Genomic DNA, 26,807 nt, shown 5'->3' with positions numbered 1-26,807 from the left:
CTGTCTGTCTGTCACAACATGGCGGCTGCCGGCGGCAATAGAAACGATCGCAAGTACGCGTTACACTTATCGTTGTTGTTGCTGTCGCCGTCGACGCTGCTGATACGGTGGCTGTTTACTGCTCTAATGAAAAACGATCAAGTCTTCTAGAGCCGTCGATAACTGGCCGGCCGGCTGGCTGGCTGGCTGGCTGGCTGGCTGGCTGCCTGGCTGCCTGCCTGCCTGGCCAGCCTGTGACTCACGTGCAGCTTGCCAAAGTTTGCCAGTGCCATCTTTACTCAGTTCGTCGACAATATGTCTCCCCTTTGTGGTGTTCTACCTGAAGCGTCTTTGCCAATTTATTTATCTGCTGAAACGAATATTATGTAGACAGGCGGGAACAGCCATTGTTTACTCATGTGGGCTCAACTCGCTAAACCTATTCGCCCCATTTACTTTTAACTCCATCACAATGTCGTTACGACGTTCCAAGCCATTCAATACAGCTGACAATAGAGAGGGCCGTTACGCGCCTACTGATGGCGCAATCTTCGAACGGTCGAACTCTGATATCAGGTGTACGCAGGCGGAGAAAAGAGAACAAATGAAAAAAAAAAAAAAAAAAACAGGGCGTTTTATCTTGATGCCGTATTCCCTTAGCCTCTGCGCTTCTTGCCCCCGGTACTAATCAGGGTGCACCGGCGGGCATTACCGAATGACATGAAGACTTATGAAGGTCACACCGAGGGTGCAGACTCGATTTTGTTGTATTAAGCTATCTTCACGCATTCGTTGGTTGTGATCGTTGCTAAACATACTTGAAAAGTAGGGCCGCTTTTCGAGTGAGTGGTTATCCCCATCAAATTAGTCCGGCCGCCTACATGAGAGACCCGGCCGACAAAATAGCGGTCGTTTGTTGTGTGAGCAATGGCCGCCAATGGTTTCCGGCAACGTTTGAGCTCAACGCTACCGCGACAGGACGTCGTGGAAGGAGGATATACCACTGACGTCAACAACTTGTTGACTCGACGCGTTCGCAAGCAGGGGGGAGCGACCGCGAAGGGCGAACTACGCGGGAAACTGCTGCTGTGACAACTGGGGACCGTCAGCGATGACCGACCATCGACAGCCATTAGGCCAGAGCGTCGCCGTAAGAGGGCCCAAGGTGAAAACTAGACACGACGCCACTGCAGGGTGAACTGGAGTGGATAGAGCAGTGCTATAAATAGATTCAAGCAGATAGAAAAAAAGCACGATCATGCGCATGTACTTAGTAGCATTGTGTAGTTGTATGAATTCAGGCTATCGAAGCCAGTCGCGTTCCTTCGATGAAGATCATAGATCTGGCTTGACCACAATATAGATAGGCGTAACGGTCACCATCAGTTTTTCTATAGCAAATTTTTATTCGCATTCAGTTAAGATCAGCGTTAACAAAAAAGGGAGTGCATAGTAGTTTGCATAGGTGTGCATTAGGTGAAACAGGCCAAACTGTCGAGGCCAGTGGCGTTGTAATTGTGTATAAGGGACAATGTTTAATAACTGAAGATTGAAGCGCCATTGCTAAGATGGCCCTCGAATCTTTACTGTTCGACGAGTGATTCTGTTATCTACTGACCCTTCGTAGTCAATACACTTGTCCTTATGTGTGACATGAGTATACATAACCAGCTATTAGGCCTACTTAGCTGTCTACATTTTCGCACATTCTATTACAAACAACAAGCTTCCAGCTTTTTCCCTTTACTCAGCGGAGTTTATGTATACGTACAAGTTGAGGCTATGTTATAGCTTGAAAGACTAATTTGTCATGTCAAAAAAAGTGTAAAATAATCAAAGCAATAACTACAAGAATGACATATGATTTTGTCTAGATTTTTATATCTGGTCAGCTGCGCTCGTGAAACCGACCGCCGATAACTACTCTTTGAATAATTAAAAGTAGACAGTTTATGTTAATCTAACGATAGGAGCGAGCACGTGTCATCACGAAAGAATTGCTCCAAATACCACCATCAGTAAGCCAAAAAAGGCCGTCTGAGTTTTTCACGGGCCTCTAATAGGTATTGGGGGCTAGGCCTGCTCACTGCTGCCGTCTATAAAAGTTTAGCTATCAAGCTCGGATGGGCTTCATGTCGGGGCTGACCCAAGTGAACGCATTACGCTAGCGTGGTCAGGCGATTACGCTAGCGTGGGCATCCGATCTAAAAATAGGGTCGAATCAAACATGCGTGGCAACAGCACGAATGCAGTATACTTCCACCAGCCTTAAGCAATTTGGATAATAGCGGAAGTTCCGCCAAATTTATATGTAATCTGATTCACCTTGACTCCCCATTTATTTCCCCACAACCATTCATCCACTCAATGGCTTCTGTTCAATTGCCGTTCAGTGTAACTGGGACAGGCAGACAGCATCATTTGTTACCTGTCGATAACGCGTCTGTCCTGAGTACGAAGTTCTTAGAGAAAAAAAAAGAAAAATCTAAACATAGATATGAATTGTGTAGTCTCCAAAAAATCGATTAATGTATATTTTACGACGGATAAAGGCAGCTTGATCCGATGTTCAATCCGAATCGATTGATTCGGCCATTGATGCAGGCACTGCCAAGCATACGGAGCAGCTGTATGAGGTGCTCGATGCATTTTAAGTATGTGTTGCCCAACCTGGTCACCTTTATTACGGCTGGTTAGCTGTCTTCTCGTCCTCGGCTCCTCTCAGATTAATCTTCTCTGACAGAAAACGATTTCATCTCTATATTTCTCTCCTTGGCTGCGATCCACTATGTGTGTACGTCTATATGCATAGAGAAACTGCCCCTCATCATAAGTGCATCGCCTCAAACGTTGGGGGAAAGGGGCCAATAGTTGTCACCAGCATGTGCCATTGAAGTAAGCGGCCGTAATTAATGTGTTACAAAGCCCTATTACCCTATTCATAGAAGTATACATTATTTTTTCTTTGCATAATGGATAGTATTGTGCTTACAGTAAGAAGATATTCGTGTATTTTTTTGCCGTTGTTGCATACTACACCTGTAGAATATACAACGGATTACTTACTCGCTGCCCTCTGGAATTGTACCATCTAGGATTTTATACAATGCTTAATTACACCAATAACCGTAGTAATTCAGTAACGTTTTATCTATATATTCGTTGCTGATTTGAAGGGAGAAGAGGACGATCAATCACTAAAAGGACTTTACTTCTATCTTCAATCGAACTGTTAATAGAGTTTTTTGCGGGTCTGAATATAGATATTCTCATTTTTGCCATCTACCTTTTCGATTTATCCAGAACGGATACCTAAGTAGTCCCCCTTATGACCATCGTTTTTATTCAGCACTATCGCATTAACGTAGCATTTTCTATCAGTAGATCAGTAGGGCTTGCATGTCCGTCAGGAAAAGAGAATTGTCTGTATCTACATAACAACAATACTGAGCTGGGGATGATGAGGTCGACGATATATTTCAATAAATCTATATTTATCGAGCAGATCGTGTGGACACTCAAATAGGCACTTGATCCTAGAGTCAGTTGCGATGACACAGATCCTGACAATGGGGACGCCTGATCTGGATAGCTATCACGCATCTTTTTTTGTGCATAATGATGAATATTCTACGTTCGCTGTTTGAAATGACTAAACATATTGTTACCATACCATTTCATAGGGTTGTTGGAAAAGAAGCCACTTAAAGACCTAGAGATAGGGAAGCCAGCAATCTGTCAAAAGGAGCATGGGAAGTTGGCATTCCGCAACGTAAGCTTGCTCTACGTGGAATTCGGCGGGGGACGGTGTGGGCCCAGTAATGCCAGAATGAGTTAGCTCATACGGTTCACGTCCCGGGTGATTCACTATGTACGAGGAGCAAAAGCAAAAATCAGCCGTGGGTCGGATTCCGACTGCTGCTGTAGCTCCTGCTGGTATCGACTGAGCGCAAAGTCATAATTTCGTTAAGTTTAAGACAGAAACGCTTGTGATATAAAGTGTTTACGATATCGAGCACGTAAATTATGTCCTATTTTTGCTGTCTTCCCATTGTCGGCTCCTCTCAGATTAGTCTTCTCTGACAGAAAACGATTTCATCTCTGTATTCCTCCCCTTGGCTGCGATCCACTATGTGTGTAGTACAGGGGGGTCCCAGAATATTCAGCCGTCTGTTTACGGTAGTCTGGTTGTAGGCAATACAGTAACGATAAGTTATCGCCGTATTATTACGTTCATATCCCACTTGCTGATAGTCTAGTCGATCTCGTGTGAGTGGATATTGCGCCAGGAAGGAAATTGAATTTTACTCTATTTCATATTTCTATCTGTTTCTTCCAGCTAAGTGCTAAAGGAACGTTGCAGAAGTTAACGGATGGTGCCAAAGTTAAGCAATTTTTGCGCTAATTTAATTGAAAGGTAATTAGTGTCCGATTGTCAATGTTTTGTGATATTATACACTCTACATCGACATGTAGCACAGGTGAAAAGGTCATCGTGCATACCCTAGCATGCAGTAAAAAGGGTTAGTGAACAAATGTTTAGTTTTCTGTCTGAATGGGCATCGTGGTTTCTGACAGATACCGTAATTATAATCGTATTTGTTGGTAGCAACGTGCTAGTGGCGATCTGCGCCTACCGTCAGTTAAGAGTCGCGCCCTAAGTGCGTTCTTTATAACAGGACTCAGAAAACAAGCTGCGTTGTACAGAAAAGAATAGGAAAAGAGGCAGGAGGAGGCAGAGGGGCGAAAACTTACCAAAAGGATGCCTGGTAGGATTAGAAGGAAGGATACAAAGAGAGCTAATGCTATTCATCCCAGCAACAGCAGTAGATTCTGCTATTCGTAAGAATGAGTAGAAAAAAGATTAGGTAGACTGAAGTGTGTACGAGACATCGACCGACAAACCATAAAACTCTAACAATAATAGAAAAACAAAAGAAAATGGGAAACGTGGAGCAGTCCTTCGGCGGATGATTGCCGTCTTTCGCGACCCGTCGTCTACCGGTTGCTGAGGTGTGTGCTATGGCTAGATGGAGAAGAGATAAAGGACACTGCAGTACCAAAGGCAGACATGTAAGCGCACAAAAGAACACACGAGACCCAACACTAGCTCGATAATATTATGATGAACTATGTAAGACTGTAAAGTGAAGCCGTGGCTGGCCTGGCCTGGCCTGGCCTGGCCTATAGTTGGAACAACGTCAATTTAGCCTTGAAAATAGCCAGAAGAAATGCTTTCGTCTATAGAGTAAACAGCATCGTCACCGTACAATCAGCTTTGGGTTAGCATACTGGACCGAGTTAGAATTCGGGAAAACAGACCGACCGGCAGACAGACACACAGATCCACCTGCTCCTTCCCCTCTTCCATCTATCGGCAATCGATCGCTTTTTCCAATTGCAATTCCTACTGTGTCGGGTATATATATCTAGGCCTCTTCGTTGTGGGACGTCAGATTTGGCCGCTTCTCTAGGTTAGTTGGTAAATGTTTTGGGCGAAATAGGACAAAAGATAGATCGAAAACGAGGAGTAAAGTGACATTTACAATACGCTATTTTCAAGGAAAATGTTTGTTCTTTGCGGACAGAAACTATAACAAAGGATCAGCTGTTCTAACCAAATGAAGGCAGATTGCCCAGATTCATGGGACTGAGAGCGGCAAGCAGAGTCGTATTAGTTTGCAACAGATGAATACTAAAAACCGAGCGTGCATATCGACGAAGGGGTGAAAGCTCGTAAACGATAGCCGGTGAATGAATTTAGGCTGACCTGAACGAGGCGGAAATGGCAATAAATAAAAATATCAACTGAATCTTCAAGTTATACGAAGAATTCACATATCAAATGAGCGATTTAATAATTAGCAACCTTGCTGTATTAATAGCGATTAAGAATGCGACCGTCGAGAAAATAAATGAAGACTCAGAAAATTAAATAAATTAAAAGCAAAGTAAATTCAGAGAGATTTAATACAAAACAAATTCCTTTGCCATGCTCGAAAAAAGGATCAATGAGATTAATATTTGAACTGATAGCCAATTGGTCACCTCTTATCTACTCATATATATGCAACACTGATCACAATAACGCTTACATTTCACTGCTTTTCGCACGTATCTCTATTCTAGTAGTTTTTACCCCATAAGGTTTTTTTCTTATTTCTTACTCGTCGGGTTTGACTGCCTATCTTTATAGCAGGCAAAAAAAGAGAGAAAACAGAATCATTCAAGTGAACTCCAATGCAGTGAAGTAGCTCCAAGAGCATATAGAGAATACCGATGCAGCACTTCACCACATGCGTAATGTCACGGACGAAAATTTTAGTATCTATATGTGTTAGGTATGTTCTATAAAGATTCCTTCCCTTCAACTTGGCGGATGCTGTTAGGGTGCTCGACTTTTGTGGGTGTTTGTATGTACCCTCCCTCCCCCCCCCCCTGAAAATGCCAATCAGCGACAGGATGAAGAGATCGTTAAGTCGCGTTGGCCTTTATCGCCATTTATCGAATAGGCAACATCACATGCGCTAGGCCCATTAGCTGACATATCCTGACCTGCACTGCGTCGTTCCTTTATTTTGTCATGTTCCCCATCTGGCCTACTGTCTACTACTGCGATTCCGCGCATGGTCTGTTCGCTACTTCTCAAATGAATGATTCTGGTAGAAGGAGTAAATGCTCTATTAAATGACCTACTACGGTATCTGTTGATGATACTTCTTCGAGCAAAATTTCCTGTCTGTTGTTGCTATCACTATGTGCCTCGTCTTTTATACCAAGTCAATGCCGCGATCGCGTTACGCGCGTTAGACATCGCTTGTTGTTTGAAAATTGTGCATAGTACATTTGGTGGTGACTAGATCGAGAGACAACAAATTTTTGCTCTCAGCCTTGCTCTATCTATAACAATCTCTGCTGTAATATAGCATCCGCCAGAATATACGGCGACACAACGTGGTGATGTCTACTTGGCGACGCGACATTTTCCCTTTGGCTGTTGTACATGCTAGCTAAGAGCGTTAGAAAGAAGCAAGAGGAGTCTGAGAAACGATTATTATTCTATTGCTCTGCCAACATTACGGGCCGTGGCTGTGAAAGGCTCTAGTCTCTTTGAGGGAGCTAAATGGTCTGTCAATGGGAACGTTCTGCCCCAAGCTACATAGGCCTTCTCCCCTTCCAATCTGTTGCTTGTCTTTCCGGCCTTCACTCACGTATCCTTATTCTTCTTGTCCGTTGGCCCTGAAGGACAAAGTTGCACACAAGAGCTACTTTCCCTCTGCCCCTCTCTGCACCTTTATGGGCGTTGAAGCCGTGCTTGCATCCTGCTCTCCTACTACTGGCTGTTGCGTATATTTTCCTTTGCCCTCGTATCGGTGCAGTGCTACTCATGCCTCACTTTTGCTGTGATCGTTCGATCGCAGCAAGATCGAATGACGCGAAGTGAAGAGATTTACGTAACACATGTGGCGGGAAGACGAAAACCCGCGGAGACAAGAAGAGGGGGGGATGACTGCAGTGGCTTGTATCCTACGAAACAGACGTCTATCACACACAGCCCCATACACCTAGATAAATACACACATATTCAAGCGCGTATTTAAATAACGGTTTGTACGAGAAAAGGCGGTGGGTAAGAATCCTACCGCGCCATACACTTGTGTGATATTTGTCCGATCTTGAATCTGACCAAATACAAAGATCCCGTAGTCTCTTTTCTCCCTAAATGTCCCCAAAACTAGCCTTAGTGGGCGTTGGTGGTTTGAGGGCGGGCGGTGGTGGAAAATGTCGCCATAATTATATGCGAGAAATATTGAAGTTACTTGTGGCCGACAATGTACGGACAAGACTCAGCGAACCCGTAGAGCAGCGAGGTTCTTCAGACCGCGGAAGAATTATCATCACGAAGCACAACACACGAACCGTTATTTATATTAGCGCCAACGAGGCAATGTCGTGGCGCAGAGTTGTTTTTTTTTTTTTTTTGTACCAACGTTAATGTTGTCGTTGTTGTCGCCGACAGCTAATGTTGTCCTAAACTGGCGCGTAGTATATTTTTTAGCAAAAAGAAGCCCATTTTTTTGTGTGGAACACATAGATGCGAAGCGCTAAATCAATTTGATCCTTGACAATCGTTATTTTTTTAATCTCGTTCTCTCTATCTCTTTCAATCATTTTTTTTCTACTGATACATAAAGGTAGATCAGCGTCAGAAGCTCTCTACAGGTAAGATAACTTTGAATGTAACCCAAATCAATTCACTAAGTCAAGTGACACGCGCCGTCAGCCTCAAACGCAGGCACACATATACTATGAATCCATGTTATACTTTGAAACAATTTATATACGATCAGTAAAAACATTTATATACGATTAATAAAAAATGGATTTTACAGCTTCTGTCTGACTTGTTATTAGTCCGCATGTTTGAATTTGAATAGTCTCTTATGGATTACATGTGCTCGTTTTGAGGGGTATCACGGACAATAAGTTCTTATGAAATGAAATACTGTATGACGCGATTCGATGGCCTATGAAGGTGGATTGAGAGCTTTCTAATACAATCTTGCACACCGCTTCATTTAGAACATTTCATCAGAAGCTTTTTGGACATAAGAAAAAATCTGAAGTAACGCAGATGCCGAAAACGCTATTATATTCTAGCTAGTACATTTATTTGAGAGGCCTGAAGTAGACGTAAAATACTGTAAGAAGAGAGTAAAGAAAGATGCTTCCAAATCTATATAACGATCAGCAAACAAAAACAAAAGTAATAGACAAACTGAGCAGATAAAAGAGTTATCAACCTAATCTATGACGCTATATCAAAAAATTCTATAATAAAATTGATTCGTAGAGTACGGCCTGCTCGTTACAACCTGTGCGAGGACAAAGTGACTCAAGTATACTTGCAAGAAGTCAATAAGCACACAGCATATTTAAACGGCCTTTTTTTTTTCAAAACAAGTAAGCTGTTTTGGGGAAACGACCTGCTACGGTCGACTGAAATTCTAGAGGCAGATCTTCATCGTTCGCGACTATGTCTATTCTATCGTAGATTACAAGTTAATAATTTTTTGAAATTCGCGGTTATTTCTTTGAGCTGCTCAATACGAATTTGGCACGTTTATTTTTTACAGTCTTTATACCGTCAAGACATTGCAGCTCATGCAAGATATGTAGACACTCATGTACGTCTTGATATCACTGAGTTATTAATATTTTTTATAATAACGTTGGTTATTATTTATGCCACCTCTAATGATGATAGTTAGCTATATCCTAACAATTAGTGCGATCATTATAGTCGTGTGCGTATCTTTCGTGCTGGTTTTATGCGGCAGATTACTTCTTACTTCCAGATGTACCTCGAGCAACAGCAGCAGCAGCAGCAGCAGCAGCCGCAGGAAACTGCGGTTGCGGCCGCGGCAAAGTCGCGTGAGCTTGAGCGTCAGGCTCAAGCGCAGGCGCAACATCAACAGCAGCAGGAAAAGGACAACAACCAGGGAGGCCTAAGCGGACAGCAATCAACAACCCGGAAGGAATCACCAGGCCCAGCCGGGGTCGGTAGCGCGCCTGCTACGAACAGCTCTTGCAAAAAAGATGTCACGTCGGTAGGTTCAGCAGGGCCTTCCTCTAGCCAAAGTGGGAAAACGAGTCAACCCCAACTACAAAGGTGAGGAGCCGAGCAACTTGTTCCGGTTGGTGGTAGGAAGGGCGACAAGATGTCGGAATAATTAAGCTGTTATTGTTCTCTGTAGCTTAATATATCGGTTATGCGCTTATTTTCCTGGTACAATGGTCATATTGGCAATTTATTAGATGGCGATACGCCCTGAATCTTATTACGGGAAGTTAGTCAGAGGAGCATGGTAGGCGTTCATTACCATTACGGGACGAGCATGAATTGTCCACTAACTAACTCGACTGCTTACGCGTTTGGCTGAAACATTAATTCAATACCAATAACAATAGCAAATTTGTACGAGTCTGTTTGTGTAATTGTACATTTGAGACAAGCAACTTTTTTAACTTAAACACGAGCAATTTGTTTCTCGCATCCGACGTGGGTGTAGACGTTGTCCCGGAACACGAAATTGGAACAACTGCCAGACCTGGGTCAAACGATCCGAATAAAAATCACTTCACAATTAACGCTCATATAATACGTACAGCTGTTCGTGCCGATGGTTGAATTGTGCTGTCTTGCTAAGTGTAGACAATGTAGTCGAAAGCTGGAGACACCTAGTAACTGCGGTTATGCCGTGCGTAGTTAGTACGACACCGTTGATAACCGCCACGAAGATTAAAGCGCACATTTCGGCGAATTGCTTGATCATCGCTGAAACAGGCCCTTTCATAGGGACATCCACAGGGTTGGGCCTTTTGACCGCGATGAGTCAAATATGTAGATTCGTAGCGTTATCTCTTCGCGAGTGTGGGTACCAGTGAATTTAGAACGTTGGCCTATCTAAGCCTTCTGGTGTTATCCGAGAGAAGAGTAACTGGACACGAACGGTACATGGGAAATTTTTTGGATTGTCGTGTAGCCTCGGCACAGACTGTTTCCTACAATCATGACTAGAGTGCGCCAATGCGATATTAGGACACAGCATCGAAGTGCACTCGGTGCGATGTTCAGTGACATATCACTAAGTTACTGAGAAGCGGCACAGAAGCGTAAGCTGTGCTTCGAAAAACATAAGTGCAGCTTTATAAAAAATGCAAAAAAGGATATGTGAGTATTAGGCTCGAATAGAATCATCCAAGTCCTCGTAAACTGTTACACTATCAAGTTGAGAAACAAAACGGAACTGGGCATTCAGACTGGTATGTTGAGGTGGACCTACGCTATTTAAATATATTTCGGCTCATATGAAGCGTCTTGTAGAAATGGAATAGAACTGGGGGCGCATCAATAACATATAGTGTCATACATAGAAAACGTTTCGCATGATGTACTAAACTTGCTATGTCATGTTGTGCGTTCTGTAAAATTTTATTGCTGGAAACCTGTCTTCGACTGATCTTCTCTGGCTGTTTCGTCAATGACTCTTCCCGGCATCGTGCAGGACCGGTAGTGGCGGTGTGTCAGCAGAGGTGAAACAAAAGCTGGCCGAGTTCGTGCTCGCTAAGAAGCAACGGGAAGCTGCCCAGAACGGGGTTGCCCTACGCCATCCGTGGGCTCAGCGTCCACAGATGTCGCTCGATCAGTCTTCACCACCACCGGCGAACGGAAGGCCAGGCGCGAGCTCTGTGCCTGGCAAGAGCGACTTCCCTCTCAGGAAAACCGGTACGAGATCGCTGTCGTGTGGTTGAGAATGGCTTAAATGTAAAACCTATATAAACTTTTGTTGCAACTTCTGCAGGCAAGCGTCATAACCAAAAAAAAAAACGAAAAAATATGTCTCTTCTAAGAGCAAATTGAATACTGAGCATGTTATTTCATTTTGATTTTGTTCGTCGATAACTGTACATTTATATATCTTATTTTGTGTGTGTGTGTGTGCGTGTGTCTATTACGGCTGTTAGCTTTTTCATACTGCGGTACTTGTATGCATTTTCCCACGCGTGTTTATAAAATAACATTCACATTCATACAAACATATGTCGACATGCGTGACCAACAACATGCTTCTTCAGCTCTTTTCGAAGGGCCGATGCAGCATAAGCACTCAGATAGTCTGGCTTGAATGATTTACATTGCATTGATAGCTCTACATTTCGCCGTTCATGAGAATATAATATTGGTACAAATTCACTGACTAGCAACACGCTTAGTAAAGTGGCCTTGTAACCCCCTTTCCTTACATAGTGCCAAAGGGTCCCTTTTGCTTGATATCTTGGTCACCTTCCGCAGTTCACACGCGATCCTATCAACGTCCTGAACCCGTCACTTCGTCTTGATTACATCAGCCCGTGGGTGGTCAATGCCTTGCACTGCGTGCACAGATGACTTCGGTTAGAGGTGGATAGTCACAGGGGGCTATGGGACTATTGAGGGAGATGCCGTACGAGGCATGGGATGCCCCTGAGATTTTAGCTAGCAGCACAGAGGCATCAATACAACCTATCGGACCCGCTAACACCACGACCTCGCCCCTCTTGTCTCTGTGTTAGCAATGCTGATACACTTTGATATCGAATAGCTGATGACCGTGTTCCACCCTAGCAAAATACGGCTCCATCGCGCAGCATTTTCCCGCGGCCGTTGGCGGCAAAAGTAGTGTGACACCCTAATTGTTTTGATGTACCCTTTTCTCTCTCTCTCTCAATGACGAGCTTACCCTAGATCCTTGACATTTGCCTTTTCGGTGAAAAAAATCGAGATTCTGTGACCTCGTTTGCGGTTAAAGTTTGTCCTGTTCGATATGTACTACTATAATATGTCATCAAGCTATAAAATTCTGCGTAGCAGGAGACTCTTAAATGATACGGGCTTATGGAGTTTAAATAGTTGTGGCTGCCCCGCTGGCCGATCTGTCACCTAGGGATGTACTCTTTGAAAATACTTTTCCAATTGGCATTGTTTTCTACCACCGTTTCCCCATTTCTATGCTGTTTCAACGTACCCAAACAAAATGGGGTACAGCGACTACGCGCAGTACTCTAACGAATATCAGTATATCCTACCAGCACAAACGAGCATCATGCTAGTTAGTATTCGATAAAAGGCTAGTAGCACTAGCGAGTGCGGGTGCCCATTTTCTTTTACCCTTTGATGCCCCTATATTAGCTCCGTAGTGTGGCCGCGGTATGGTCTAGCATAGTTGCTAGGAACATAGTGTCTTAGAAGGAGTCGTCGGAGCCGAGGGAACCACGAGAGAGGACGAAACAAGCTAGTGAGATAGATAAAAACAGCCGAAGTCAGGGTTAAAAAACAGTAGAATAAATAGAGCGATAGCCCAGAAGAAAGATAGACGAAGAGCTTTTACAGAGACAACTCTGCCCATCTAGTTCTATGTCGAAGTCTAATGTCCATGCGTGTACGCACAGATGTGTTTGGCTGTCATCCTGCTCACCTGATCTAATGCAACGTATCACGCAAGCTGCACGCAATCCGGCCCAGTCTCATCGCGAGGCGGAGACGAGGCCGCCAAATATAGGCCGAATACTATACGATGCTGTCGTTATTTATTCCGATGCGTGCTACTAGTAAGGCTACGACGACCACAGCTATTACTGCTACTTCCAATACTATCACGCTTCGATAGTTAGTACAATACATTGATGACTCTCGTGAGGTTCGTAGCGACTATAGCTGTTAATGCTGGTGACCACATGGGCGGTAAAGATGGCGCAATAGTGATAACAACAACATTGTGACTAGTACAGCGAATTTTTCTGCCCAGCGGCAGAGTTATCTCCTTCTTGTTGCCAGTGTACCGCCGGCCCTGATACTTCTTCAGGGTGCTACCGCCGGAGGAATAAAAGGAGATCGCACACATGAGCTTGCTCTGTCCTGCCATAATCGATGTATAACCAAACACATATAACGTAATGCTCGCTAGAAACACCGCAATACATGTGTACAATTGTAAACTGACATGTATGTTGTTACACTTGTCGCGACATATTGTTTTCGAAATAATATGTCCTACGGATAGGTGCTGCTCATGTTGAGAGTGTTACTACTATTTTAGAATGAAACACGTGGCGTTAGAACAACGGCGAAAAATTAATTTGAGTACATTGTCAATGTGTCTGACTGTTATATATATATATATATATATATATCTATATAAACTGATCTGTTGGAGGTGTTTATGTTCTAGGACTAGTCAATAGGACCTGATGTTAAGTTGTTAAATTATGAACGCTATGAGCTTTAAGATTGTTTTAGCTCTAAATTTTATACTGTTAATCTCGTACGTTATCGATTTAAAAAAAAAACATTTATTTGTATGTAACGATGTGTCTGCTAGGGTTTGTTTTGAAGTCTTTTAGCTAGCTTTCGTAATTAATTATGAATTTTTTTTTAAATAAATAAAACTGTTATCTGTTTTGTGTATTATATATATATTAAATCTTTATTTCTACCAAGACAGACGTGTCATTGTTTTTCTTCTTATAGCAGCGGTGGTAGTAGCAGTATGCGCCGTGCTCGCTAGCAATTGGCATAGGTACGATCATGTATTTTTGTTTGACAACTATGTCATTACTATACGAAGTCACAAAATAACGTTTATGATTTCCATGGCCCTCGATGCTATTTTTTCCGGCGAACCGCTTACCTATCTTTCTGTCTGATCTTATTTATGATGCTGGTATCCTTCAACGTCGATATTGGACAAATTTTGCTCTATCGAACGGATGACTGGGCGCTCGTCGTAATCGTCTTCAGCGTCCGAGCCCAACCTCAAAGTGCGCTCTGTGCTAAAGCAGAAGGTGATGAACAGAAGTTCACCACTGCTACTTCGACGTCGCGGCGAAAAGCTCATCCGAAGGAGGATACCGGTTTCTCGTAAGTGACAAATGCGTTTTCAATAGCATAGAAAATGCATAATTTCTAAAAAATATTCTTATTTACAATTTCGACGGGTATCTGTGATAACTAATTGATTAGTGATGAAGAGTTCGTATGGTTTGTTTGCCTGTAGTTAAAAAAAAAAAAAAAAAAGGCGCGAGTCTGTATGATCGATAGTTTTCGCTATAAATTATGTTGTATCGTTTAGTATTAGTATATAATGATTCAGCAAAAATGGCACACACGCAACGATACATAGCTGCTTACTACAAAGGATGATATCTAAATATACGGTTACTGCTGAACTAGACAAATACTGGATAAGAAATATGGTTCGTACTGCTTCTAGTAGATTTGAAACTCCATTGGCTTACTTCAAAAGCTATAAATAGCGTAATGTCAATGAAAGAAATGCATGCTTAGTGAATTCGCACCGCTCAGCTCATCTCGTCACTGTACCGTTGATCTTCCCTATTCAGCTTAAGACTAACGGAAAGAAATTAATGAAGAACAATCGAGATTGCACCTCGTCAGAGAAGTGTCTTACGGAACTCGTTCTGAAGTGTCAAATCATATAGATTGGATCCAGGATATATTGTTTAGAATAAATAAGACGCACAATACATTCTAGTCCACATATCATTGGATCGATAAAACGATCGAAAGCTCAGATATATTTTTTTTTGCGTTACATTTACAAGAATATAGCTCCAACAACGCTTTCTACGAAAGCTAAATTCAAATTGCTCACTTCTTACTTATCTGCGCTGGTCAAATCGATCGATATTGGTTAGGCCTCTGCTCGGTTTCTCCATTAAGCTTCGTACCGATCATCTGGTCAGTTACAAGTAGCAATTATATTTTGTATGCAGTTTTTCACTTGAGGTAATTTCAATATAATCTGCTGACATGATCCTTTTGAAGTTGTTATTGGTGTCTCTCTTTCGTCCATTCATCCATGAATGTCCTTTGTCACAGTAGACAGTCAGAGTTTTGTGTCTACTAGTGAAGGGTCACCACCGAGTGCTGCATCCGCGCACTCATCCCTTCATTCGTCGTTTGGTTCATCGAATGGGACGCCTATCTCAGAGGAGCTTGGACCACCGGGCGTACCAAGTATTGCCGCCCTTGTTCCGGGGGCGTCATCAGGTGCCCCAAATCAGCAGACACCCAATCAAAGTGCGTGTTCGGTTTTAACTTCGGGTGGGCAAATTCTTGAACAATCGATGCTGTATTCGTCGCCATCCATGCCGAACATTTCGCTCGGAAGACCGTCCGCTGCCCAGCCCTCGCCAATTATTGTAAGTTTCTCTCTGACTAGCAATAACAATAACATTAGTATTACAGGTGTACATAGATAGAGGGAACAGTACCCTGTTTTCACTGCTAGATGAGGTGGAATCAGCTGTCCTCGTAGATGAAACATTTGCTGCTTCGATGAAGCTGATTCGATACACTTCACTCTACCAGGAGACATCATCTATAAACGTTCACGGTTTGCCACACTTTTTGTTTAGGACGGGAAAATGTTGAGCTCGATGTCGGAAGTCCAAGTGCGTGCCATGGCTGCCGCCAGACTCGGCCTGCCGCTCGTCTCTTACCATGTTCTCCAACCTAACTTAGCGTTCTGTTCACAACTGCCTGGTAGGTTCATTGATGATGTTGTGACCAAAGATCTTGTTATTGGAAATCCAAGCTGTCATATAGTATCCGTCAAACTATAATTACAATAGTTACTGCAGTAATATGTGCTATCGTTTTCCAACGGAACGAGGACTTCAGCGTAGTATCAGTGTTATAATCATAGTCAAGTAGTTCTGCCATCAGTCACTCTTGAAGCATAATCAGCCGCATGTACCTTTACGATAACAGCGGCACAAATGAATTTCCGTGCATGTTTCTTATGTTGTTCGTTTCTGCCATACATCATCCTGCCATGAATTCATCTCTGCCCACCAATACTTTATTATATAGTGATAGACGGAGACGTAACGCCGCCGACAAGTCCGGTGTTCGTGCACAGCAGCCATTTACGCAGCCTCGAGCAGCAGTCTGGCACTGGGGGACTGATCGGCGTTGGCTTGATGACTACCTCCCCTATGGCCACTGCGGTATCATCAGCAGCCGGTACCACAAGCAGCACCGCAGTAAACGGAGTTAATGTCACGAGCGTCGTTGGCGGTAACGAATCGACCGCAAGTCAGGCTCGACTTCAACGGTCGATCCTTCGACCGCTCGGCCGTACCCAATCGGCACCATTACCACTCGGCCACCCGCTACTTCAGTCCCCTGCCGCCGTTCAGAAGCTTACCCTTCACCAGCAGCAACAGCAGCAGCAGCAGCATCAGCTAATTAAACACCATATTCGGCATACAGTGCTTACTCGTGCCAGCAGTAAAAGCAACGTCCTTGGCCAGGTCCCGGAGCAGAGTTCCGTCGTCGAGGAAAACGAGGAAATGAATCAGGACGATGACGATGAACAAATGACTATAGCGACAAGCGAGATCTTCACCCAGGCAACAATAACAGCAGCATCCCCAACGACGATGTCACCGTCGCCGCCGTCATCGTCGTTAACGGCGGCAGCCAAACGTCTAAACGTCACAACAGGAACAGTGACAACAACGAGTGACGCGTCGGCGACAATATCAGTCACCGGCAGAGGCAGCCACACTGCTTCTCAACAGCCAGGCACGACACCAGCAGCAGGCGCCACAACGCCGTCGATTACTTCGTCGTCATTAGCGTCGGCGTCTCCCGGCGTGACGCCATTGACAGTGGATGACGAGGCCAGTGAACAGAAGCAACAGCCTTCGGTGATTCAGCGGCAAAGGTAAAAGAACAAGAAGAAGGAAAATTTTACAAGAAAGTCAGGTCAAGGGTAAGGGAAGATATCGTCTCTCTCTCTCTCTCTCTCTCTCTCTCTCTCTCTCTCTTCTATATAATACTTCCGTAGGGCCTGGCATAGGATAGTTGCTCAGTACGAAGTAGCCATGACAGTCCAGTGCTTGTGATGGCTAAGTGGGGGGAGGCTGTAGCGTGTTTGCGTGGTTTCGAATACGAGCACAGACATATTCGTCTGCTTCTGTTTCGTGTCAGCCATCTGAGGTAATGCGGAATCGGATATAGAATTCGAAACGTGCAACTATTACAATTGAATGAAGATAAAAGCTGCATTACGCGCAAATAGAAAATAGTATGTTAGTTACGGCAAGAGTATGGTTTGGAAGGTTAGTAAAACATGCAACAGAACGTCTAGGGAATCCCGTCAGGGATAGTCATTTTATAGCCTGGTACGAATCGGGGGTGAAACGGCAGAACCTAATGATTGAACGCGTTCATCTTAGGTTGAATGCGTTAAAAGTTAACCAATAGATAGTCAAGTACGCTAGCGGCAAGTTACTAAATCGATCCATAAGTTTAATAAGCGTCATCTGTTCACTTTCAGATTGTGTAGTGAATCAAGCAGTAAACACCAACTCCGTCGGTTATCCCGGACGCTGAGTTCACCGCTAGTCTCATTGGAGAGGATTTCCAGTCAGGGCTCGTCGAGCGCCTTCCAGACACTGCAAAGCAATCCCCAGGTGAACAGGGAGCCGGCACAAAATAAAACAGTAAAAAAATACCCCAGAATCAAAAACTATCTTGCACCGCAAACATCAATTGGTCTCGTTTAAAATCGGATGGACAAACACGTATCTAAGGCCAATATGAGTGAAGAAGCCTAGATGGACACTTCATTCGTTCTACAGCGTTTCGACACGAACTAAATAACCATTCCTGTTTCGGGCATGTTTATAGCATAGATTTTTCGAGTACCGTCACTAACCAATTAGTTACCCCCAAAAGTATGTTCTTGAATAGCTAGTCTGTATCGATCCTCTTCTTTGCTAACACTTAGCTTTGAGTAAGTTCAATTGCGTATAGCTGTCTAAAGTTGCACCTTCGGCGCGTACTATATATATATATATATACATAAGACAGCGTAACTGGTAATTCTCGCTAACATAAAATGGTGCCAACCTTCGAAAGTGGGTAATTTCGTATACGAATATATTTGGCTGTTCGTGGTCTACGGTTACAGTTCGGGTAATAGGTGGATCCCTAGTCAGCTAATGAGGGGCTGGGCACCCATAGTGATCTATATGTGGACCCGTTTTTAACTTCTGTTTGCTCTGATCTGAATCCGGATTGTTGCAGCCTTTTTTTTTTTCGAAATAATATATCCGAGCTATGGATCGAGCCTATAAACGAATCGCCGTTCGAGGTCCCTCAGATTTGTCCGTACAGCCCTTATTAAGCCAGATATTATCATACAACGTGATAAATTCGTGAGGTGGTGCTTTGCCGTTCTACAGTTCTTAAATTGTCAACTTTCGACTCAATCTGGTCAAGTGCGTCGGGTTCTATTCTGTATCTCTCCTCTGGTCGCACAGGATGTTATCAGCCCATCCGATATTTAACCGCCATCTTGTGTTCCGCTAGTTGTTCTTGTAAAAAATCCCGTTTCACTTCCGGTGGCGACCTTATGCAGAAATTAGCCTTCTGATTCGAATAGGGGAAAGTCATTAGCAGTGAAACTTTATTGAGTTTATCTGGAACTTGCCTTTAATAGTATGTACTCTATAATACGTGGAGTGATAGTTTCCGCAGCAGCGAGCAAGTAGTGAGTATAGCAGCGCCGAGCAATATATGGATTTTCGATTACATAGTTTAATCAAACAGTTTCAAACGAGCACTAAATATGAACGGCTCAGATGAAAAGAACTGAACTTTAAATGTATAAAGTTTAGTAGGTAAATGTCCCATAGTATTATACCAGATGAGCAGCTCAGCATTTGTTCTGCATAGTACGTTAGCCTTTCCTCGCTGAATTTTCCTCGAAAAAAAAACAGACTAGACGCACCAAGCATCAAATGAACGGGCGACAAACAAAAATTCGTAAATACCTTTCAAAACCTAACATGTATCAATACACATTGAAATTGCGTATGCAGCCTTTGTCAACATTAAAACTATGGACGTTTACAGACAATTATATTGAGAGTCGGTGATTTGTAAAACTCTTTGTAGTCCTATACTGTCCACAGGCGAAGAACGTCTCTTGGAACACTGTTTCATACCGCGCTAACCCGCATAATTAAAACCAAGTCTGAGCATATTTTTATTAGTTTTCCTTAATCGTTCATCATGATATCATACTTGATACACCTTCCGTTGCTTTTCCTGCATCGGTTAAATGGCCGTCTTCGTCCACCCATCCGCAAGCATACATACAACGAGGATGTACGTGAATAGAGAGACGCGTTCGATAACCATCAATAACTACCTAGTTTTCCCGTAGAAGCGGATCGTAACTTAGGTCTGGACGAGGATAACGGCGCAAGAAGGTCGCCTATGGCAGAATAGCTTTGAAGCTCTGAGCGGCCGTAAGCGACGACAAAAAGGATACGCGTGCCAATAGCTTCAGTCATCTATTCATTACACCGGTGAATTTATGTACAATCCTTGGCCCTCCCGTCGCTCTGGGCCTTCTTCCATTTTATATCTCACCCCAATTCTACTAAATAGTAATATTTAGAATCTTACCGAATTGTTCCGCACCGCCGATCTCTATCGACGAGACCCGGCGCACTTGATTTACGCTATTCTTCTTATACGATTGTAAAAATGTTCAAACCTCAACTATCATCTACGGTAAAAAGAATATTTAAATAATTAAAGACTGCAGATTTTGTATTTCTGGTACTACGTTCGGCTAAGAGTCAAAAACTTTTACCTCTCAATATAAAAGCGCATTCGTCTATAATGCACAATAATGTAGGAGATGTCCAGGATGGCTTTTTTCACCGCCACCCTGACAATTTCTATCGCGTCCTCCTCAACCATCCATCAGGCGGCTTTTCGGATGAAATTAAAGGACATGTAAAAACACAAAATGTTAGGTTGATTTAGTTATTTTTCGTCGGCTGTTATTAACTGCTGCCGCTTCCTCTGTTCGTGTTTGACAGGCGACGGCTCTGGTGTACGATAGCGTTATGCTAAAGCACCAATGCGTGTGCGGACACTTCTCAGAGCACCCGGAACACGCTGGCCGACTGCAGAGCGTCTGGGCGCGTCTGCAGGAGACGGGGCTCGTCGCTCGATGCGTGCGACTGCGCTCCCGCAAAGCCACGCTCGACGAATTGCAGCTGGCTCATTCCGAGGCCTACACTCTTTTACTCGGTATGTATTGCCCTTCGTATAGAAAATGCGGCACATTTACTCTGCCCCGTGCGTCGAGCTCATTGCTCAATAAATTGTAGTTAAACAGTTATATTTTGTTATTTTATTAGGTCATTATAGGAATTAATTCGCGTGAGATTCATTGCCTATACAAATAAGTAGTTCTCTAGACCGAAAGCGATGTTTCGTCGACTCTGATTCACTCGGACTTGTGTCGACCAGCAAAACTGAGTGAGCAAATGCCGTACAGCGTACAATTGACATCAGCATCATTTTGTTTACCAGTGACAATTAGTATAACAACCTTCGCAGACTCTCGGCTGCGACACCATCTGACGAAGATACATGCACACACACACACACATGTGCCCTGCATGCCGTTTGTTCTGTGGCCATCCGAGAATATACGATTTTTCCAAAGGACGAAGCGAAACTTGTGCTTCGTCTTAAGTTTCTGCGCTCTCTGTAAACAAGTTTCCTTTGTTTGTCGGGCCGGAGTCGAACTGACGGAAGGGTAAAACTGATTGTGGTACGAAAAGTAGACTTCTCTAGAATGATTCCGTCAAGTGAGAACGAAACATGGCGGAAACTTCAAGGCCAACGACTGTCCGGAACTGTTATCGCTGCCGCTTATCTATATGCTATAATAATAGCCGTCCGTTAGCAGACAGATTAGGGCACGGGCAAACACATCATGTAGGCAAAAGTGGAAGAAGCGTGATAAAAAAGAATACAGGCGGAATAGTAGGAAGACGGGCTCATCGAGGACTACAACGATGAAGCCAGTAAAAATAAGGCAGGGAGCTTTATGTTTAATATCGATGGAGAGCGAGCCAAAAATGATGGCAACGGTACATCTTCATGCTTAAAATTAGAGCGATTGAAAGTCGAATTTAAGCGTTCTGCAACGTTCATATTTACTCCTAGCTCGTTGGCGGCTACGCCATCAGCAACATTTGCATATGGATCTATCTATCCATTTCGTATCAATCGAGCAGTCGTCAAAACTGTCGGATACTCCCTGGTCAAATTTATAGGCAAGTAACAGTAATTATCAACCTACAGTTTTGGACAATGGAACTAAGGTCAAGGATGCAATGTTCCGCCTGGAATGGTCCTATTTTATTCGATCATAAACAATCGTTAACTAAAGATTAACAAGATCCCCTATCGTTGAGCTGATCTATGGCTATCATATCACCACATCATAGAGCGCTATATCATTAGACAAAACACTACAATTTTACTGCCGGTTCGAGGCGGAAACAAACTCGATGTATGTGCTTGAAGTTCGGTCGCCTTCAGAAGTTTTGTACATCTCTATTGAAAAAAAGTGTTCGAACGTGATATAATGAAGATTAACGTTGAGTAAACAAATGAACGAAGATTGACCGGGTTGACCATCTGTCGTCTCTCGGACAGCTAGAGTCAGACGTCGCCGACTTGTGCCGCAAAGATCTCGAGGTTTCCTTTGCTCCACTTCATTGTACTTGAAGACAACCCTCAGGAGTCGTGATGTTGATGAAGAGCATCGCAGAAACTAATCGCTGAATCTATGCGTCTTCGAGACATTTTGTCGAAAAAGGCTTGTCTTCGTTGTGCTTTTTGACCTTTTGTCTTTTATTTCAAATCAACTCGTTCGGCGGAGCTTTCAATAAAGATGTTTCCGCCAGAATACTCACAATCAGACAAAGTGACTTCGTCCAGTGGTACTACCCACACAGACGCCTTTCGCCAAAGACACATATACATACATACGCTGTAAATTCGAAAATAGCTTTATTTATACAGATAAATAGGCCAATGTGTGGAAAACCTGTTGATTGAACCTAAGAAGGGTGCATCATCTACCAATTACAGTTTTTCAAACTATACGGTCACGTGGCACGTGCGCCACTTTCGCGTGTTCTACCAGAGCTGCGATGAAAATTAAACCTATGTTCCCAATTATCGACAATTAATTTGTTTTGCTGAGGCAGCGGTTCGCCTTACCTCAAAGAAGCAAAAAACATTTAACAAAGACCAGGTGCAGCCTTTCAATTGGCGATTAAGTTTGCTGTTAAATCGTCTGCGATGCGAAGAGCGAGCATTTGAGATTGAGGACATTACGACAGTGCGTTTCCTTCCAAGAATCATAGAAGCTTCTGCTGTCACCTATTACGAATGACTGGTCGCATTGGTTTTTAGCATGAAACCCTGAGAACAAGCATCTTAACATAGTGATCGGAGAATATATTTGGTACACTGTGCCTTGTCCCGATATCGAACTAGGTGACAATGGGAATCATGCGAAAAGTTTGAATGGTAGGACGAGAAGGGAGATTCCTAGAATCTGAAGAAACGCCGCTCCCGAAATGAACGCCACCAGCATAACTCCTGCTGCGATTTTTTTGACCTGCATGCCGGTTAAAGAAAGCGGCACGTCTATGCCTGATCGTATCGTGCAACCAGTAAATAACACATCGTCTATATAAACAAATGTGTTCCTTGCAAGTAAAATCTTATCAAGTAATTAGGTGATTTTAATATTGAACGAATGCTTACATATCCCTACCTCTACTGAATTTCGCATCAAGCAAACCTACGCGTTCAATAAAAAAATAACAACAATATAAGTTGATAAATAACAACACTCACTATTATCAGTTACGATATATTAGCTCAATAGTATACAAATCATCTTGCAGCTAAGCCTTCGATCTGATCGCTATTATTGTTAAAGCGTTTTACAAGAAGCGGCATTTGCTGTTCACCGTCCGTATGGTTCGCTTCGTCCGTTCGGCATCCTGTCACCAAGTTCTTGATCGTAATGGGTCCGTCTCTCTGAACACTATTGTGTTCCCCGATTACGTAAAGGCAGCTACTGCGCGGTCTTTTTAGCGACGTAGGGCAATGATATTTAGCCGAGCTGCTATCGTTTCCGCTAATCTGATTGTCGTTGAACTAGGCTCGTTGGAGGATGGTCTGGCCGTTGGATAGAGAAAGAAAGCCTTTCCATAAGGGGGAGAAAAATAGCTCAGGGTAGGCAAGCAAAAACCAAGCAATCAACTAAGTGGAACTTCGCTTCCCTGCAGTGTGTCATTATAAAGTTTTGCCCTATGTCCGTCTGTTAGACGATATGGTCGATACGATTACGTTGTTGTTGTTGTTGTTGTTGGTCCTCGGTCTGCGCTCAGCAAAGCGGCCAAAGTGCAAAAGTATTTTCGGTTTTTCCCTCTGCATTGCTCCGCGGAAGCGATCTTTCTCATTAAAGATGAATTTAGCTTCGTACAGATTTGCTAAACATCGTTAAGGTTCACGGTTTTGTTTGGTGCCCTTGTTTCTGCTGCTACTGAAGTCCAGCTAGAAAACAGAAGCGACATTTATTTCATTTCCCCAAATCAGCACGAAACTTAGTGAAATGAACGAGGGCACTATATGATATAGAAAATGCATTCACGACTATATATAATTGCTATAGAATACGTACGGTTTATTTAATCAGTCATCAGAGAAGAAACTCTATTTAGAATAACACACGCGTGGTTTACTACAAGTGAAGCTCAATTCAGAAAGCTTAAAAGAGCTGGATCTCTTGATGGGCCGGGTCATAAAAAACAAGAACTAATGGATACTATGAGTCGTGGCAAAAGGCGATCCTTGTCTTCTCTGTGTTTTGCTCGTCGTGGGCATATGCCTGTGTGTATATATGTCTTGTGTGGTCGTAGAAGCAGTTTCTCACCTACCCTTCCTACGGCGACTGTAGGAAGTCATCCCACGTCTATATTGAATCGTTTAGGTTTTGTTTGCTCAGCCACACGAAAGTTGTATAGAAGGTCAATTTGGTTGTGTATATCTGTCGGTATCTAACGACGCTTTAACCGTAGTCAATTTTGTGGTTGCAACTAGGGACCGATTGTAAGGCAAGACACATTGCACAACGCGAAACCTCTATACGTCGCGGAAATTACGCTGACGTTATGCAGCGTTTAGCTTTCAAGCGGAACCAGCTAGTCCTGAACTGGGCTGAGTCCGTATTCATGTTCCCTAGAGCACAGAACGATGTGAACGTTCTAATGGTAGGAAGCGTCCGGCCACCACGACGGTCCGACATAACAGGGATACGACCGGAAGGCCATAACAAAATCGTTCCCTACGACTGTCGTTAGGATAGCAATAGTAATGGCGACGACCGAGGCCGACGAGATCCGCAACGCCAATGACTGCTTGCTTGCCTACGTCAATACGGGCGGAATTGATTGAGGGTAACACTTCTCTTTTCCGTTTCTTCTAGACGGACTAGTGAACATGAAGGCCATTGTCAGATTAGGCCAGACCCTAAATTGAATTCGAACGTTCACTGTGATCCGCAGCAGGCCCCCTACGGGATCGTCGATTTCCTACATTCTGTTGTTTTCGTCGCCGTATCTGTGTAGATTCTACGCAGCAGCTTCCGTCTGGTCGAACAGCTGCGCATCGACCGATAGTCTCCAGGACAGGCACTGGCCTTCCTTGTCAGTGCTAGGTCATTTTCGGATAGTGTATACCAAAAAAAATGCGTTCTGAACAGCGAATTACACCTAACAAAGCAATCCGCCATGTAGTCAAGCTTGTTCCAATAAGCCGCGCTTTGGCGTGCCTTCCTTGGCCTTGCAGGACCTCGGCTTTGAAGATCGCGTCTGTTTGGAGCAACTCAACAAAAACGTTTACGTGCGCTGCTTCTACTCTCACTATTACCACTACTACAATCAGTTGCTCGCGGAACCGTAATGGTCAAGCCGTCAAGCAAAGTTGGGCACCCGCTTAAATATTGGTCTGTGTGTTTATAGTTTATACCGGGTCTTTTCCTAGCGTTACTGCCGCTGAATCCTTTAACGAAACCCAAGGGTACCACTGTATGTATTCGTCATGTCGTTTATATTCGCGACAGCTGTACAAACTGCCCATTTCTTGTATGGCTAGCGACTGTCGTCATTTCGTTCGTGTTTGGATCGCAACCGAAGGTAATATGGGTGCTTACGGGGGGATACTCAGTTTGTTGTGGCTTGTGCTAGATTGAGGAGCAGAATGAATCTGACCTTTTCTGTTGACTAGTCCCCCTCCCAAGCCCTCAGCCTCTACGCAGAGATAAAGTCAATATTCCTGCAAAGACCTGCGTACCATCTGCAAAACGAGATCTGCAACTTGCCGGTTGATACAGTCATGTTCGATTAACGTAAATCCAAGTAATATAGTTGACTAGCGAATTTCTAACAAAAGCAAAAAATGGGCTCTATTCATTTAGACATAATAGACAGATTATTCAAGTTAGATTAATATATATTCCTCTTTTGCCCTAGATCCTTATATGAGCTCTCAATGGCGTGTACGATTTCTACACGCAGTTAGACGTGTCAACAAATATCCCACAAAATAGGCCTAAACACTAAAGCTATATTGTGTCTCAAATGTATGAGGATTCGAATAAGCGGATCTGGATAACCTTACTACCACACAAACGTCCTAGCAATTACTGTAGAAAAGAGTGCGCTAATGATCCGTGATTGGGACGAGAATCATCTGAAGCTTTCCGCCTGGAAAGAGATGCCAAGCTAACGAAGGTCTACACATTACGCCACTTGCTATGTTAATTCCCTTCTAACACACCAGGCTGATTTTTTTGGGCCGCAACCCTTGTTAATCTGCCCATAGCACCCGACTCCACTAACCTTCCATTAGAGGTATTAAAATTAATATAATGGTTCAGTTAAGAATGCCTGTTTCAGCCCATGTCAAATCTACCATACGACATACTCTTAGCGTTCAGATTTATTTGATAGAAGACACTTTATTTGTGCATACTAATAGACCCCTCAAACGGTTAGATTCCACTCTGCTCCACATAGACGCACGATCACACAAAGGTGTGGCTGGACTGTTGACACTATTTTCTGTCACGGGACCACAACAACGTACGTTACTTTCTTGCACGTAATGAATACCTATTTGGCCACTGTTCACTAGAGCCTGAACGTAAGTCGGCTCAATGAAGCTCTACGTGCTAGTTTTATTACAAATAGAATGGGTTCAATTTACGCGTTGTGTACGATAACGTCATGTTATAATCTTGGTCCATAGGCATGCAAATGACGTGTTCCTCAAACACCGCATAAAGCTTTCT

General features: G+C 43.5%; 1 protein-coding gene across 16 annotated transcripts in view; it reads left to right on the top strand.

Annotated features, from left to right (window-relative positions):
• Positions 1 to 26,807, top strand: part of HDAC4 (histone deacetylase 4) — a 114,009-nt gene that overhangs the window by 75,746 nt on the left and 11,456 nt on the right. For 13 of the 16 annotated variants that reach the window (XM_086981332.1, XM_086981328.1, XM_086981331.1 and 10 more), the window contains 8 exons: positions 9,321 to 9,652; positions 11,049 to 11,269; positions 14,321 to 14,440; positions 15,422 to 15,744; positions 15,961 to 16,087; positions 16,418 to 17,276; positions 17,892 to 18,027; positions 20,455 to 20,668. In XM_086981332.1, the coding sequence (XP_086837458.1) occupies positions 9,321 to 9,652; positions 11,049 to 11,269; positions 14,321 to 14,440; positions 15,422 to 15,744; positions 15,961 to 16,087; positions 16,418 to 17,276; positions 17,892 to 18,027; positions 20,455 to 20,668 (2,332 nt within the window). The remainder of the gene's footprint in view (positions 1 to 9,320; positions 9,653 to 11,048; positions 11,270 to 14,320; positions 14,441 to 15,421; positions 15,745 to 15,960; positions 16,088 to 16,417; positions 17,277 to 17,891; positions 18,028 to 20,454; positions 20,669 to 26,807) is intronic. The other 3 variants (XM_086981339.1, XM_086981330.1, XM_086981329.1) reach the window with 2 other exon arrangements.

The sequence above is a fragment of the Varroa destructor genome, unplaced genomic scaffold (genome assembly GCF_002443255.2).
Source record: "Varroa destructor unplaced genomic scaffold, Vdes_3.0 BEIS01000002.1, whole genome shotgun sequence".
NCBI classification, from domain to species: Eukaryota; Metazoa; Arthropoda; class Arachnida; order Mesostigmata; family Varroidae; genus Varroa; species Varroa destructor.
The sequence above is the reverse complement of the archived record's forward strand: the minus strand, read 5'-3'. Positions and strand labels throughout refer to the sequence as shown.